General features: G+C 42.1%; 1 protein-coding gene across 2 annotated transcripts in view; it reads right to left on the bottom strand.

Annotated features, from left to right (window-relative positions):
• Nucleotides 1-3,120: 3,120 nt before the first annotated feature.
• LOC137375491 (claudin-1-like) overlaps nucleotides 3,121-14,494 on the bottom strand; it is a 64,852-nt gene continuing 53,478 nt past the window's right edge. Inside the window, exons 5-6 of one of the 2 annotated variants that reach the window (XR_010976004.1) lie at nucleotides 9,757-9,977; nucleotides 3,121-3,299 (exon numbers count right to left, since the gene is read on the bottom strand). Coding sequence is in view for 1 of the 2 variants with exons in the window: in XM_068042830.1 (XP_067898931.1) it covers nucleotides 9,809-9,977 (169 nt within the window). In the remaining variant the exon portion in view is untranslated. Of the gene's footprint in view, nucleotides 3,300-8,862; nucleotides 9,978-14,494 lie in introns of those variants that run through there. The other variant, XM_068042830.1, reaches the window with a different exon arrangement.

Genomic DNA, 14,494 nt, shown 5'->3' with positions numbered 1-14,494 from the left:
GGTCAGAGGCTAGGAATCCTGTGGTGAGTAACTCACCTCCTGACTCCCCAAAGTCTGTCCACCATCCACAAGGCACAAGTCAGGAGTGTGATGGAATACTCTCCACTTGCCTGGATGGGTGCAGCTCCAACAACACTCAAGAAGCTCGACACCAACCAGGACAAAGCAGCCCGCTTGATTGGCACCCCATCTACAAACATTCACTCCCTCCACCACTGATGCACTGTGGCAGCAGTGTGTACCATCTACAAGATGCACTGCAGCAATGCACCAAGGCTCCTTAGACAGCACCTTCCAAACCTGCGACCTCTACCAACTAGAAGGACAAGGGCAGCAAATACATGGGAACATCACCACCTGCAAGTTTCCCTCCAAGTCACACACCATCCTGATTTGGAACTATATCGCCGTTCCTTCACTGTCGCTGGGTCAAAATACTGGAACTCCCTTCCGAACAGCACTGTGGGTATACCTACCCCACATGGACTGCAGCGGTTCAAGAAGGCAGCTCACCACCACCTTCTCAAGGGCAATTAGGGATGGGCAATAAATGCTGACCTAGCCAGTGACCCCCACATCCCATGAATGAATACATTTTTTTAACCTTTTAAGACCTGGTGTCATTCTGGTAAATCTTTGCTACATTGCCTCCAAGATCAGAATATCCTTTGAGGTGCAGTGGTGCCTGTAACTCAATGTGATACTCTGGCTGGGATCTTCCCAAGACTCAGTACAACTGAAGTATCACTTCCTCACTTTTGTACTCCGGCCCCCTTGGCTCAAGGCCAAGATTCCGTTAGTCTTTTTGATCGTTTTTTGGACCTGTGTACTAGCTTTAATGCTGTGTGTACATGGAGACCTAAATCTCTTTCCTTCTCCACAGTTGCTGCATCCAACTTCATCCATTCACTTACCTGAATGCCAAGAACATTCTCGTAGTCAGGTAGCAGGAACGGCAAGAAATCTGGTGGGTGATGCCACCATGGCAGCCTGCCTCCTTTGACGGCTTGGCATTTTATGGCGCAGGCAGACTATCGCCCATCCTTGACCCTCTCCTCGGGTGAGAAATCCCAAATGAGGCATTTTCAAGGCAGAGACATGCCATTTCCAGGTTCTGCCCAATTTTCTGTATACCCCTTCATAGGATTCCTGCCCGAGTCAGAGGAAATTCAAGCTTCAGGACCTCAGGGAGAGGTGTCAACAGTGTACAAGTCCTAACGTTGAGAATGTTTGACTTTGAGTCTAATTCTGTGGCCTACACTCTGACTGCCCCCGAGGTTATCCTCAGGACAACCCCTTCTACGAGATGCAGACAGTGTTTGATGTCGCTCTCATCATTTGTATTGGCCTAGCCTTCATTCCTGACCCATATTTGTAAAACAAACACATGGTGACTCCCAATTATCCATTGCTTTCTATTACCTATCAGGAAGTCGTCTCCACTACGGCAACTGTTGGAAACAAACATGTTTAAAAGTGGCTTGACATGCCAGTCCATGTGAGCTACAGGGTGTTACCTCTTCATTTCCTCTTCTGCATCCCAACTCCCGCCGCCCACTGCCCCTTCACTGGACTCGGCTCCAAGACACTTCCTTCACCTTCAGTGAGAGAACTACAGGGTAAAACCTTGTCCTGAAGCATGAGCTAGGTGCCTGGTAGACAGTACTCCCCCCGTGGCGTAGTGGTAATATCACTAGACCTGGAAACAAAAGGTGCAGGCTAATTTCCTGGGAACATGGGTTCAAATCCCACCATAGCAACTGGTGAAATTTAAATTCAACTAATTAATAAATATGGTGTTAAAAGCTAATCTCAGTGATGGTACTATGAAACTATCATCAATTGTCATTAAAAAAGCCATCTGGTTCACTAATATCCTTTAGGGAAGGACATCTGCCATCCTTATCTGGTCTGGCCTACATGTGACTCCAGACCCACAGCAATGTGGTTGACTCTTAACTGCCCTCTGAATTGTCCTAGCAAGCCACTCAGTTGTCAAGTGCTGGCTTTGCCAGCGATGCCTGCATCCCATGAAAGTTTTTTTAAATTATGCAATGTCAACTGAAGCATATCCACCACAACACTAGATGGCAGTGAGGAAACTCTTCATCTGGGATCTGTAACTTTCTTTCAAATTATGTTTGGCACTCTCCCCTCCCACTGTTGAGCTTGAGATGAGATTAAATGTTTTTTTAAACCCGTAGGTCATCAAAAGTTATCCACAGTATTTTGCTTTTGGGTCATCTGAAGGGGTACTGCCTTCAGCTGGGTGCCAGCTCACAACACTCAAATTCCGTGTTCCCCTTCCCCAGGAAGGTACAAACAAAGCAACGATTTTTCTTAAGACTTTACATTATTCAAACCTTGTGCTTCATTCCAGTCCTGACACGTTTAGGTACCTACTCAGACCCTATCTGAATATATTAGAGTGAATCATCAGAATATCCGTTAGCAATCAGCTTTACACTTCTTGAATACTACAAAATATGATTGGTTTTGGACTTGACAAAGTCCAAAATAGGACAAGGGATGGGGAGTGGGATCGGAGCAAGATAGGATGGGATCATGGTTTGAATTCCAATGTGTCACTGCTGGTGAAAATCCATTGAAAAGATGACAATCCTAGAACTCCCTCCCTAACAGCACTGTGGGTGTACCTACCTCACATGGACTGCAGTGGTTCAAGAAGGCAGCTCACCACCACCTTCTCAAGGGCAATTTGAGATAGGCAACAAATGCTGGCCTGGCCAGCGACGCCCACATCCCATGAAACGAATGAAAAAAAATACACAATATAACATGATACACAAACCTGGCATTCAGTGTGAGGGAAAAACTTCTTTTTGAATCATTAGAATCTAGCTGACGTTCTAGAAACTTCCAGCTAGCTTGATCAATAACTGAACTTGACAGTCTCGAAGCAGGCAATGACCAGGAAAGGCAGAATTGGGAAGAAAAACTATACGCCAATCTCAGAAAACCAGAGCTAAACCACAGAAAATGTCATGCAGTTGGGTGTTTTTTGTAAAGGAGGAACCAGTGATTAGATAATGTGGGCTGAGGTTTTTTTTTAAATAACAGCTTTTTAATATGAAAAGGCACAGGCACAGACAGTTAACTAAGTATGAGACAACAGGGCTTGGTCTGCAAGTTCAAACAGGCTTAAATACTAGAATCAGAGAACAGAGATAAAACACACCCCACAATCTCAAGTTAACAGAACTTCTTTCCGTTGAAGATAGGAAATTCCACATCTCCGCCTCCTCCTCTCGGTCTGCCATTTTTGAGAAGCCTAAAAACTGGACAAAGATGGAAGGAATCATGGCTTCAGTTCTAAGGTTTGGTTTCCAACTGAAATTTATTAAGACATTAACCTCAAACCTGAAGTCCTTCACATCACTAAACAGCTGGGGAACTGGGGAAAAAGTAATTATTGGAACCAAGTACTCGTCATCCTTGGCTCAGTGGGTAGCAGTTTTACCCGAGTCAGAAGGTTGTGGATTCAAGTTCCACTCCAGAGACGTGAGCCCATCATCTGGAATGAGATTCCAGTTTTGTAATTGTGGGATCTTGCTGTGTAATTGACTGCTGCATTTCCTACAACAGTGACTACCCTTCAAAACTATTTAATTGGTTGTAAAGGGATGGCCTGCGGTCATGAAAGCCACTCTGTAAATTCTTTCTATTATTGAAGCCGTAGGGATTGATCAGGCTGTGGCTCAACACGCAGTCCACACTGGGCTAGCAATTGAATCAGCACAGACTCAATGGGCCAAATAGCATCATTCTGTACTGTAGTATTCTATGAATGGAGCAGTGGAAGACACAACAACTGGTGAGGGGGTGCTGGTTAGAGAAGATGGTCAGTCAGAACATTTCTGTCTGAACCAAACAGGACGTCGATTGTTTATCCGAGGCTGGGATTTATATTTAACCTATAACTAGCACAATAACTGACGGAGTTACAGGCTGAAGCAGAATTAATCATTTACATATGTTTTATTTTAAAAGGGAAGAAAAGCTTGGAATGATCAGTGAGGTCCTTTTACACTCGGAAATCCAGTCCTTACTTGTAGAGGTAAAGCGGGAATTAAATGTTTTTGTAGTGCTACATGCCTTAATCCATCTTTCGGAACATTTTGCAGGTCACTAGTTTTGCTTTAAAGCTTGATGAGGAGGCCACAGACCAGAGGTGCCATATTTTGAAGGTGATGGTAATCTAAGATGACAGATGCCTTTCTTTTAAATTCGCTGCATATTGCAGGGGAAAAACAGCAGGGAAATATTTTTATACTAGAATATTCTGGTTTCCAAGGCAATTTGATAACTATGCTGCCTACCTTCTTATAGCATTGTTTGAGCAAGAAAATATATCCTAGTGAGGAGAGATGGGCTGCACAATCCAGGGTCCAAAACTCTGGACTTGGAACTTTCAGCTTTAGCTCAGTGGTAGAACTCTTCTCTCACAGTCAGATTGTGGGTTCAAAACCTACTTTACAGTCTTTATCCAGACCAACTCTTCCAGTGCAGTACTGAGGGAGTGTTGCACTGTCAGAGGCCCAGTTTCCCCCTCTGGTGAACATAAAAGATCCCGCGGTATTACTTAAAGAGTAAGGGAGTCTCTTCCCAGTGCCCTGGCTAATATTTAATCCTCAGCCAATATTACAAAAAAACAGATTAGCTGATCATTCAATTCATTATTGTTTGACGGACTTTGCTGTGCGCAAATTGGCTCCTTGCCTGCCAACAGTGACTACACTTCAAAATTACTGGCTGTGAAGCATTTTGGAATGTGGCAGGTACTATATAAATTTAATTCTTTCTTAAATGGAATTGGCTGATTCCAATACAAGAGATTGGGAAGTCTACTGTCGTGGGCAGCAACAGTTGACAAAGGAAAGAGAATCAGAACACACTGGTTTCGTTGGGGCTGCCATGCATTGTAGGATTGTTAAAGGTCACATGGTTTCAGAGTAACAAGCCCTGACCGAGAAAAGCAACCACCCCAACATTGCATGATATTAGCCCATAAACATTACTGCTTCGCAGCAGTGAGAGGTCTGGGTGATTATGTGATGGAATATAGGTATAATAGGCTTAATTAAGTAGAATTTAAAAATAGTTAAAATATTATACCTTTTAGAATTAAAGATCGAATAAATGATCAGATTTTAGAATTCACTGACATTCTCCTTTAAGAAGGTGGAGTTAGAAAATTTCAAGGTCCCTGTCATGAACCAGAAACAAGTTGCGAAATCCAGTTGTGTCTCTGTTGTCAGGGGCTTGGAAGATAAACACACACATTGAAATATCCTGTCAGTAAGAAGTAGCAATAAACTTAATTGGTTTGTGCAGACAGGTCAGCTCCAGAGGTTGCTTTGGGGTGCCATGGAAAGGGCATTATAGATAATGAAACAATAAATGGACTGGACTCACAGGAACAAGAGGTTAAGTAAACTTGAATGAGCAAGGCATACAGGGATATGGAATTAATGCAGGCAGGTGGGATTAGTATAGATAGGCATTATGGTCGGCATGGACATGGTGGGCTGAAAGGCCTGTTTCTATGCTGTACGACTCTATGACTCTAAACACAATTATAAACATTTTGACCAGATAAATGCTCAGAACTTCAACAGCAAAGGAAATCCAGTAAAACATTAAGTGGAAATGGTAATTAAAGATATGGATTTTAAACACACACAGGAAGGTCACAGCTAAATGCTGGAAGTCAGATGACACTTCAGAAGCAGTATAAACATGAGAGGTTTTGAAGCAATGATTAGAAGTGTTGAATCCTCAAACAATGCTTCTCAACTAAGGGGAATTTAAGGTAAAAAGTTTACTTTAAATTTTGATGGATATTCTGAGATATTTTGCTGTAACATTAACAAGGTTAAACTTTTGGATTCTATGTTAGAAATAAGATTATGTGTTACATCTTTTAGTAATATTTGATATTGTGATATACTTACCCATTTAGAAGTGTATTGCATGTTAAATTCTTTAATAAATCTGTAAAAGTTAATAAGTCATCTCATGGAGAATTCTGCATACAACTACAAAGAACCCCCCTCTCTGTGTCTCTTTAAGTGGAGATACGGGAGTTCCCAGTCCCTTATAATAACTGGGATATTTATGACTCAGCCATAATTATTAAAAATAGGCTATCTAAAAGATGGTAATATTCTCTGTTGGTTTTCTTTCTTTGAGGGAAAGCTAGTACAATTCTATGGACCCAAATAAATGTCTATGAGAGTTTGTCTGGTTTGAACTTGAAAAAAAGAGATTCATAGGGACGTACTCCTGATTTGGTTTAATCCCTATAAGGGGTTAAAGTCATAAATCACTTCAATTAAAAGTTTTCTAAAACTTTATACTTCAAAGAATCAAACACAATCATTAGTTTAAAGTAAAAATTCCCCAATTTATTGCAAAATCCTTAGAATAAGCTAAGTACAAAAATTCAATCCACAAGCAACGCCTTGGATGCATCTACAGATCTACAGACATGCAGATATATAAAAAGCCATGTACAAAAAAAGAGGAACTTTTTGGTGCCTGAGAAAGGTTAGAAAGGCAGAATTACCTACACAATAATGCACAACATAAACCCTACAGGTTAATAATTAGTCCAAAGGGACACTTGGACTAGTATAAAAACAAATCAGAATAACAGTGCCTTGAAAATCTGGACCTTGACAGAGTTACACTACATACCTCACTGTTTCCTTTAAAAATGAAAGCTGGTTTATATATAACAATTAATATTTCAAATTTCAGTCTGATCATTTGTTTAAAAGAGCTGGGTACTAATCATTTTAAAGGATGCAGTTCTACGAATTCAGAGAGCAATTTAAAAAAAATGATTGTAATGCACTGAGCAGAATATTAAATGATATTGGGCATTAAAGCTTTGTAGAACACTGGCTTGGAGTTGTCAACCACACTGGTAAGGTTTGCATCAACTGGGGCAAGAATGTTTTTCATTCCTACTTTCAGCACAATTTCATCTTCTACCCCGGCATGCATGGGAAAGATGAGGCACCTGCATGGAACCATAGACTGCACATGCTGCAGCCCACTCCACATAAACAGCCACTGTCAACCCTCCACACTGTTTGAAAAATTGAGACATTTCCACCACATATGGCTGCTGTAGATGTTCACATTCCCTATATGGCACTTTCTTTATGTACTCGAACCAAAAAAAAAAACTGGCATTTTAGAAATGGCAAGACATGTTGTTGGGGACTGATTTACTCTCTGCTGGGCCAGGTTAATTTGCCCCTCTACCTCTGACTTAAGTTAATACATTAGCAGGGTTTGGGAAAAGGGAGACATTTAAAGAATACATAAACACATAGTTGTGTTCCTATTTTGTAAATGCAACTGATACACTAGAAGACACAATCATACTGAAACTCCAGGTGAAGGTCAAGCACCTCAGTGGCCTGGCCTAGTACGTATGAAACAATTTGGTTTAAGGCCAAAAATTTGAACAAATAGTAGCATACAAGTTAAGAGACCATTCACTGCAAATTGAAATCAAATCCATTCCAGTATCAGTAAGATGAAGGGCAGTTTGATGAGCGTACACACTAACTCCTCTCATTGAAACAAACTCATTCCCATGCATCAGAAAGACAGTGACCTCAACCACTTGAACCATCCTGCTTCCCAAAGAATTTAATTTGCACCTAATGCTCCATTTACACTCCAGGAATTTTTCAGAGTCAGGCCTAGTTTCAGTTCCACTTCCACTTTGGAATTCGAGATACTGCCAGTCCAACAGGACACAGTCTGTTCCAAAATCAGGAAGGAGTTGCTGAAACAACAGCTTCAAACTGCTCTGGAAACATTCATAACAACCCAAAGGTCAACCAGAAATGATTCAAGTTCTCCCTCCATGTGGATCCATTCCAGATAAAAATCAGCTCTTGCATTGGCCTGAACCAACGAATGGAGCTCAGAGTGATAAGTATTAATGAGAGCGATGAAGTGCTACACACATTGGATTGGCCAGGCCTATTCACAAAAAACAATGGTTGTAAATGAAATGGCATCACTGATGGTTGAACTAATAATGACCTGTTGGTACATGGGGTGAAAAAAAACACTAATTTAGACAAGTTGGGGTTTGGTGAGATGCTGATATATTACTGCCAGGAATATCAATTATTTAACTGATTGTAACAGGTGAACAATCGCATGGACAATTTGAGGAATGATCTTGCCCTGAGATTACTGAAATCTTCCTAAAGCCTAAATTGAGTGCAGCAACTGCACCTCACAAATCGAGACTAGGACATTAATTATTTTGACAGCTCTGGATATCCAGTGCTAATACACTCGTCCAAAGGGTTACACATTAGTACATCAAATAAATGCAGAAACCACCGTTACATGTACATGTACATGAAGACAGGTCTATACAAATATCCCAGATATGAGGCTATTCAGCAGTCCCGATACTGACAGTCCGTTACTCTTAACAGGTTCGTAAATGATGTTAGGAAGCCATGGTTGAGGATTTCAAATGAGGATTGTAAACGTGTTTAAAGGCCAAATGTTGAGCTCTACTCCTTAATGTGGCCTCCGCAAAGCTGAGAAATGGCAAAGAGTTTCTTTCATTAATACAGGGCAATTTAACTATGCAGAATGAAGGGGACTCTTTGACATGTGCTTTCTTTTTCAATAGAAGTCAAGAGGTTTCAATTTGACTTCTTCAAACTTCACCCTTTAACTACTCTTACCCACAATTTCACTAGTACTTCAAGTCTTCCTACCCAGCTGCAGATTTAATTACTGTAATTATTCACTCTAACACCTCCACGCCCCCCCCCCCCCCACACACCCACGCATCTCTCCCCCACCCTCTCCTTTATTAAAGGTGCTGATTTATGCTGAGCTGTGATCCTGTCCCAGAGCAATGTCTCAATCACAAGGACTGTGCGTCTGAAGCTAGTGAGAATGAACACCATGCGTACTCCAGCAGCCATTCACAATGCACAGTGAACTCCAGGAACAGATGCTCTAGCCGACCTTATCCCCTCCCTAGTCCTGGATCTCCAGGTTAATTGTAGTTGTCCATCAACCTACTGTTTGAGATCAGTTAATTCAGTATAGACTAAAGAGCCTACTGAAGACTGTGGATTAGGACCATACCATCTGTTTGGTCAGATAGAGTACATATACCGATTTATAAAAGGAGCTTACACTGATCCTTCCATAAAATATTAGACTCAAAGGGCTGAATGGCCTTCTCCTAGTCCTATCTTCTTCCATGAGCCATTTTTTTAAAATGTTGGCACACAAGATAAGAAGAAAAGCTTAGAATTAACAGAGATAAAAGGCTATGGGAAAACTCACTGAGTAATGACCTGAGTGCACAATTCAAGGACAATAATCTGGCCTATTTAATTGGGGTCTATTTGAGTGAAAGGTTGCAAGCTGCACTGCTAAAATACCCAATTACCCTCAGCAATAGATCCTGCATATTATCAAGCCCCCCCCCCCCCCCCATACAATCCTTCCTTCTGAAAAAGCTATTTAATATTTTTTATGTTGCAGGGAAGATCTTTTATAGTCTGTGCTCTAAATAAAGAAACCAGCAATTGGTGTATTTACCATTACCTGAAATTAAAATGACAATAGCAAGTAAATGTAAGATAACCTTAATAGAATTAAAGCCCTTTCATTTCCTACTCATCTTTGCAGGAACTGTCATTAAGGGTAATACTAGCCATCCCTTACTTAAAGAGACACGCATCCCATGAATAGTTTGGATGGGATCTTCTCAGCAGCCTCACACGTAGTTCTTTGCAGCAGATGGAGCAGCCTGCGATCGTGGATATGAACGGCCCGAGTAGGATCCTCCACTACCTTTAGTACAAGAGCAGCAGAGGAAAGCTCCACCGAGTATGGCGAGCGCAGCAGCTGCCCATCCGATGAACAGAGCCTGGCCAAATTCATACCTACAAGGAAAGAGACTGAATCAGTATTTTGCCGCTTCTGTCTGTCATGAGATTGGAACAGACGGTCCCTTTCTGGTTTTCGGTGTCAGTCCTTAATCAAGATTTTTTCTGTCTTGTTTGGACCTGTATGGAAATTGTATTTGTCCCACAAGTATTGGTTGGTTTTAAGTTGTTTTTAACAATCCCCAACTTCTTTAAATGGGTTTCACCCAAAACCTTGGAACTAACTCAATCATATAGTCCAAGCTGTGAGGCACAATAGTAGTTGTGTTCATTCAGTGACTTTACTCGGTGGATTTGATCTGAATTCACTTCAGATAAAGGTCTGCATTCTAAAAGCATCCACCAAGATAGAGGCTTTATCATACTGCAGCAGTCGAAGGGAAATTCTGGCACTGAGCAGAAGACTGGGGCAGAAAGCGGTGGAAATGAATGAAGAGCGATGTTGGAGTTGATTGAAGGGCAGGAGAGATGTAAATGGCAGAGAGTTTGAGAAGAAAATTGCAGAGTGCAGGAGAACTGAAGGCTCTGCAACCAATAGTGGAGCTGAGGTCATAGTTCAGAATGTTTTCGGAATAATTTCTTGGAACAATATGTTCTGGAGCCAACCAGAGAGCAGGCTATACCAGACCTGGTATTGTGCAACGAGATAGGATTAATTAATGACCTCATAGTTAAGGCGCCCCTAGGTAGCAGCGATCATAATATGATTGAATTAGAGTTTGAGGCAGAGAAGAGTGGGTCTAAGACCAGTATTTTAAACTTAAATAAGGGCAATTATGAGGGCGTGAAAGTGGAGCCAGCTAAAATGAACTGGCAAATTAGGTTAAGGGATAGGTCAATAGAGATGCAGTGGCAGACACTTAAGGGGATATTTCAGAATACACAGAATAGATACATTTCAAGGAGAAATAAAAATCAGTATGCCCAGAGGAGTTGGGAAACATCTGTTGGGCTGATTACACATTCAAGCACATTTAAATAAACTTAATTGGAAAGCCAGGCTTGCAATTGGTTAATGGTGACAGGATTAGCTGGGCATCTAAAGCCAGAAAGCTACTACATTAAAGTGAATATTTCATCCCCAATATGTGAATAAGGACAAAACCAGGAAGAATCCCTCTTTTGTGTTAGATATGTCGAGTTAAGAGGGTAGAGGAAGGGAAGAGAAGGAAAAGAGGCTGGCACAAATTGTTTTAAACATTAAAACTTTGGTAAGGCCACAGCTGGAGTACTGTGTGCAATTCTGGTCACCACATTATAGGAAGGATGTGATTGCATTGGAGGGGGTGCAGAGGCGATTCACCAGGATGTTGCCTGGGATGGAACATTTAAGCTATGAAGAGAGGTTGGATAGGCTTGGGTTGTTTTCGCTGGAGCAGAGAAGACTGAGGGGTGACCTGATCGAGGTGTACAAGATTATGAGGGGCATGGACAGGGTGGATAGGGAGCAGCTGTTCCCCTTAGTTGAAGGGTCAGTTACGAGGGGTCACAAGTTTAAGGTGAGGGGCGGGAGGTTTAAGGGGGATTTGAGGAGGACTTTTTTACCCAGAGGGTGGTGACTGTCTGGAATGCCCTGCCTGGGAGGGTGGTAGAGGCGGATTGCCTCACATCCTTTAAAAAGTACCTGGATGAGCACTTGGCATGTCATAACATTTAAGGCCATGGGCCAAGTGCTGGCAAATGGGATTAGATAGACAGATCAGATGTTTTAATGCATCAGTGCAGACTCGATGGGCTGAAGGGCCTCTTCTGCACTGTATTATTCTGTGATTCTGAAAACAATAACAGCAGATATGATTCAGATATCATTATAGCGTGCAATGTAATATATTGGGATTAGTTAAAAGAGATTAAAATAAATTGCACACAGTTAATCTTGGATCTCAAACAGCCCTTCCCCCTACACATATTTGCAAGCACAAACACACAAACAACACATTTACTTCTTCAAAGAACATTTCCCAGTTTTGTCCTGTCTTGCACAAACCAGTAACTTGCGAGCCTGGGTGAGACCAACTGTTAATCGACTGCTGAGTTTGCATGCAAACACACAGAAGTTTCTGTACAAACTGGCAGGAAAAGTTTACATTAGACTGAGACTATAGTTAGTCCCATGGTTAAATGATGCAGTTGAACCGACGACAGCACACATTTTAAAGCTTTATCTCCTGCTTTCAACCAGAGTTAATACCTCACAACCACCTGACTGTAACAAACAAGTTTCAGAACCAATGTTAGACCAACACATCCTCCTTTTCCTAATCTGCATAGGTCAGCAATTTTGTGCTAATGTGCAGGAGCTGCACGACATCCAGATCAGCCTTTAGTTCCACATTCCTTTGATGAGGAATCCCTTCAACTGAAAAGCAATAGGTATTTCATTAACAAACCAGGACCAACACTGAAAACAGTCAGCAAGAGGTTAACATTGGGCATGTGGCTTATGTCATTGTTTATGAGGCACAAGAGTGTTTGTATCTCCCCATGATGGAGGAAGGGAGGTCTACATACCTCAGAATGGAGAATACTTCCCCTTTAGGGGTGGACAAAGTCTTTGAGACGAGGAGGAGAAAAAGGAAGTGGGGTGTGTTTGTGTTAAAAGAAAAAAAACCCTAAAGCACATGCATGCAACCACCAAAACAGCCTGGAGATCAGTAGGTGAAATTGATCTCTGCCAGTAACTGAAAACAGGGGGATGGGGAGCATTGTTAAACACTGCACCCATCTTATTTTCCATTGGCTTGGAATGAATATCAATTCGCTCTCGATTCGCAAATCAGCTCCTGCTCCATTACTCAGGTGAACCAATTCCTCCCCTGCAGTCCACCCGTGTTTAAAAATAAACTATTTAAATAAAAATCAGGCATATTATTGAAACTAAAATTAGACGTTGCAATGGGAACATGGGGAGGGAAGGCAGATTTGAGTGTGACTGTCCCTATATTTCACATGGCGCCAGCAGGATTTCTGTCTATTTGCCTTTACGCACACACCTTGTGGGTCGAAGGGGCTGTTCCTGTGCTGTATAACTCTAAGACCTTGACGTGGAGGTTTATAAACCATTGTGCATTTTGCTCATCCATCCTCTGACTGACCATGACCCAGGTGAGGGGGACACATTGATAGACGTACCACACCTGGGCACATCAAACCATCTGCATCAACAACACAGCACTGAATAACATCCCATTCGCAGGCATCCAGCCAAATAACATCCTTGTTAACAGGCACAGTGTCAAATAACATTCCAATTAACAGGCATGGTGTCCAATTACAGCCCCATTCATTGGTACGCTGCCAAATAACATCCCAGTTAAGACTCGTGCCTTCAGCACTTCAACCCCCGCACATTCCCCAACTTTCAAGTACTTCCAACTCACTTTCCTTCAATATATGTGAGATGTTAGTTCAGGTATCGAATGTACGCATGGCACTGGTTAATGCTCTGTGCTGATTATGAATCGTTAGCTTCTGGGGTAATGTGTCAGTGATAAGCTGGTCATGTGGTAGAATGGTCCAATCTCAAGTTTGTGGTAGAACCCGACTCTCAAATAGCCACAGCTGAACTTTCTGCTGATTGCTCGTTCTGGCAGGTGCTTGACCCTGGACTGCTTTCAAGTCTCAAGGTCAACATTTAATTCAATCTAACCTTTCTATAAGGGGGAAATGGAGGTGAAGAGGAAGAAAGAAAACTACAAAGGAATGGAAGTACATACAACAAACCACTTATTCTCATTCCTCTTCCTCCTCTTATCCACAATGGTTTTTGTGTTTGTATGTAGGACTACAATTTTGACTTGCTCTGACCATTGACATTTGATAAAACCACACATACACTAAGCCTTGTTACTTATGTGCTTACGAAGGCTTGAGAAAATCCCTTCCTGTCACCAGTTTTCTCCTCCTCTTCTCAAGGAGTTAACCCCTACTGGGGTACAGTTGTACCAAGGATGATCACCCTCTAAACTTGTTGGAATTGTTATTCTTCAGTTGTGAGAGGTTGTGGGACCCAATAATGTCTTTACTCACTGGATGGTGATTAGGAGTGAGAGTCATGGCTGATTTACTCTCTCTTTCTGGGCTATGGAGAAAAACACTGACATTCCTACCAACACTTCACCCCAAACCAGCCACCAGACCAGGGACTGAACATTGTACTGTCTGCTCTTTATGCTTTTCCCACTGAGCCACGACGAAGAAACCTCCTCAACTAAACCCCCAACTTCCAATTTCAGTGCGACCAGCCGAAGCACCATAGAGTTATAGAGTTATACAGCACAGAGACAGGCCCTTCGGCCCACCATGAATTCATGAATTTGGGTGTACGCTGTGGCTTAGTGGATTGCAATCTTGCCTGAATCAGAAGGTTGCGGGTTCACTAGGTTGCTCTTCTGTGCAGTACTGAGGGATTGCTGCACTGTCAGAAATGCCGTCTTTCAGATGGGCTGTTAAGCCTGTCTGCCTTCTCAGATGGACGAAGAAGATCCTAAGGCATTCAAAGAGCAGGGGAGTTA

Source organism: Heterodontus francisci, chromosome 11 (genome assembly GCF_036365525.1).
Source record: "Heterodontus francisci isolate sHetFra1 chromosome 11, sHetFra1.hap1, whole genome shotgun sequence".
Taxonomy (NCBI): domain Eukaryota; kingdom Metazoa; phylum Chordata; class Chondrichthyes; order Heterodontiformes; family Heterodontidae; genus Heterodontus; species Heterodontus francisci.
The sequence above is the reverse complement of the archived record's forward strand: the minus strand, read 5'-3'. Positions and strand labels throughout refer to the sequence as shown.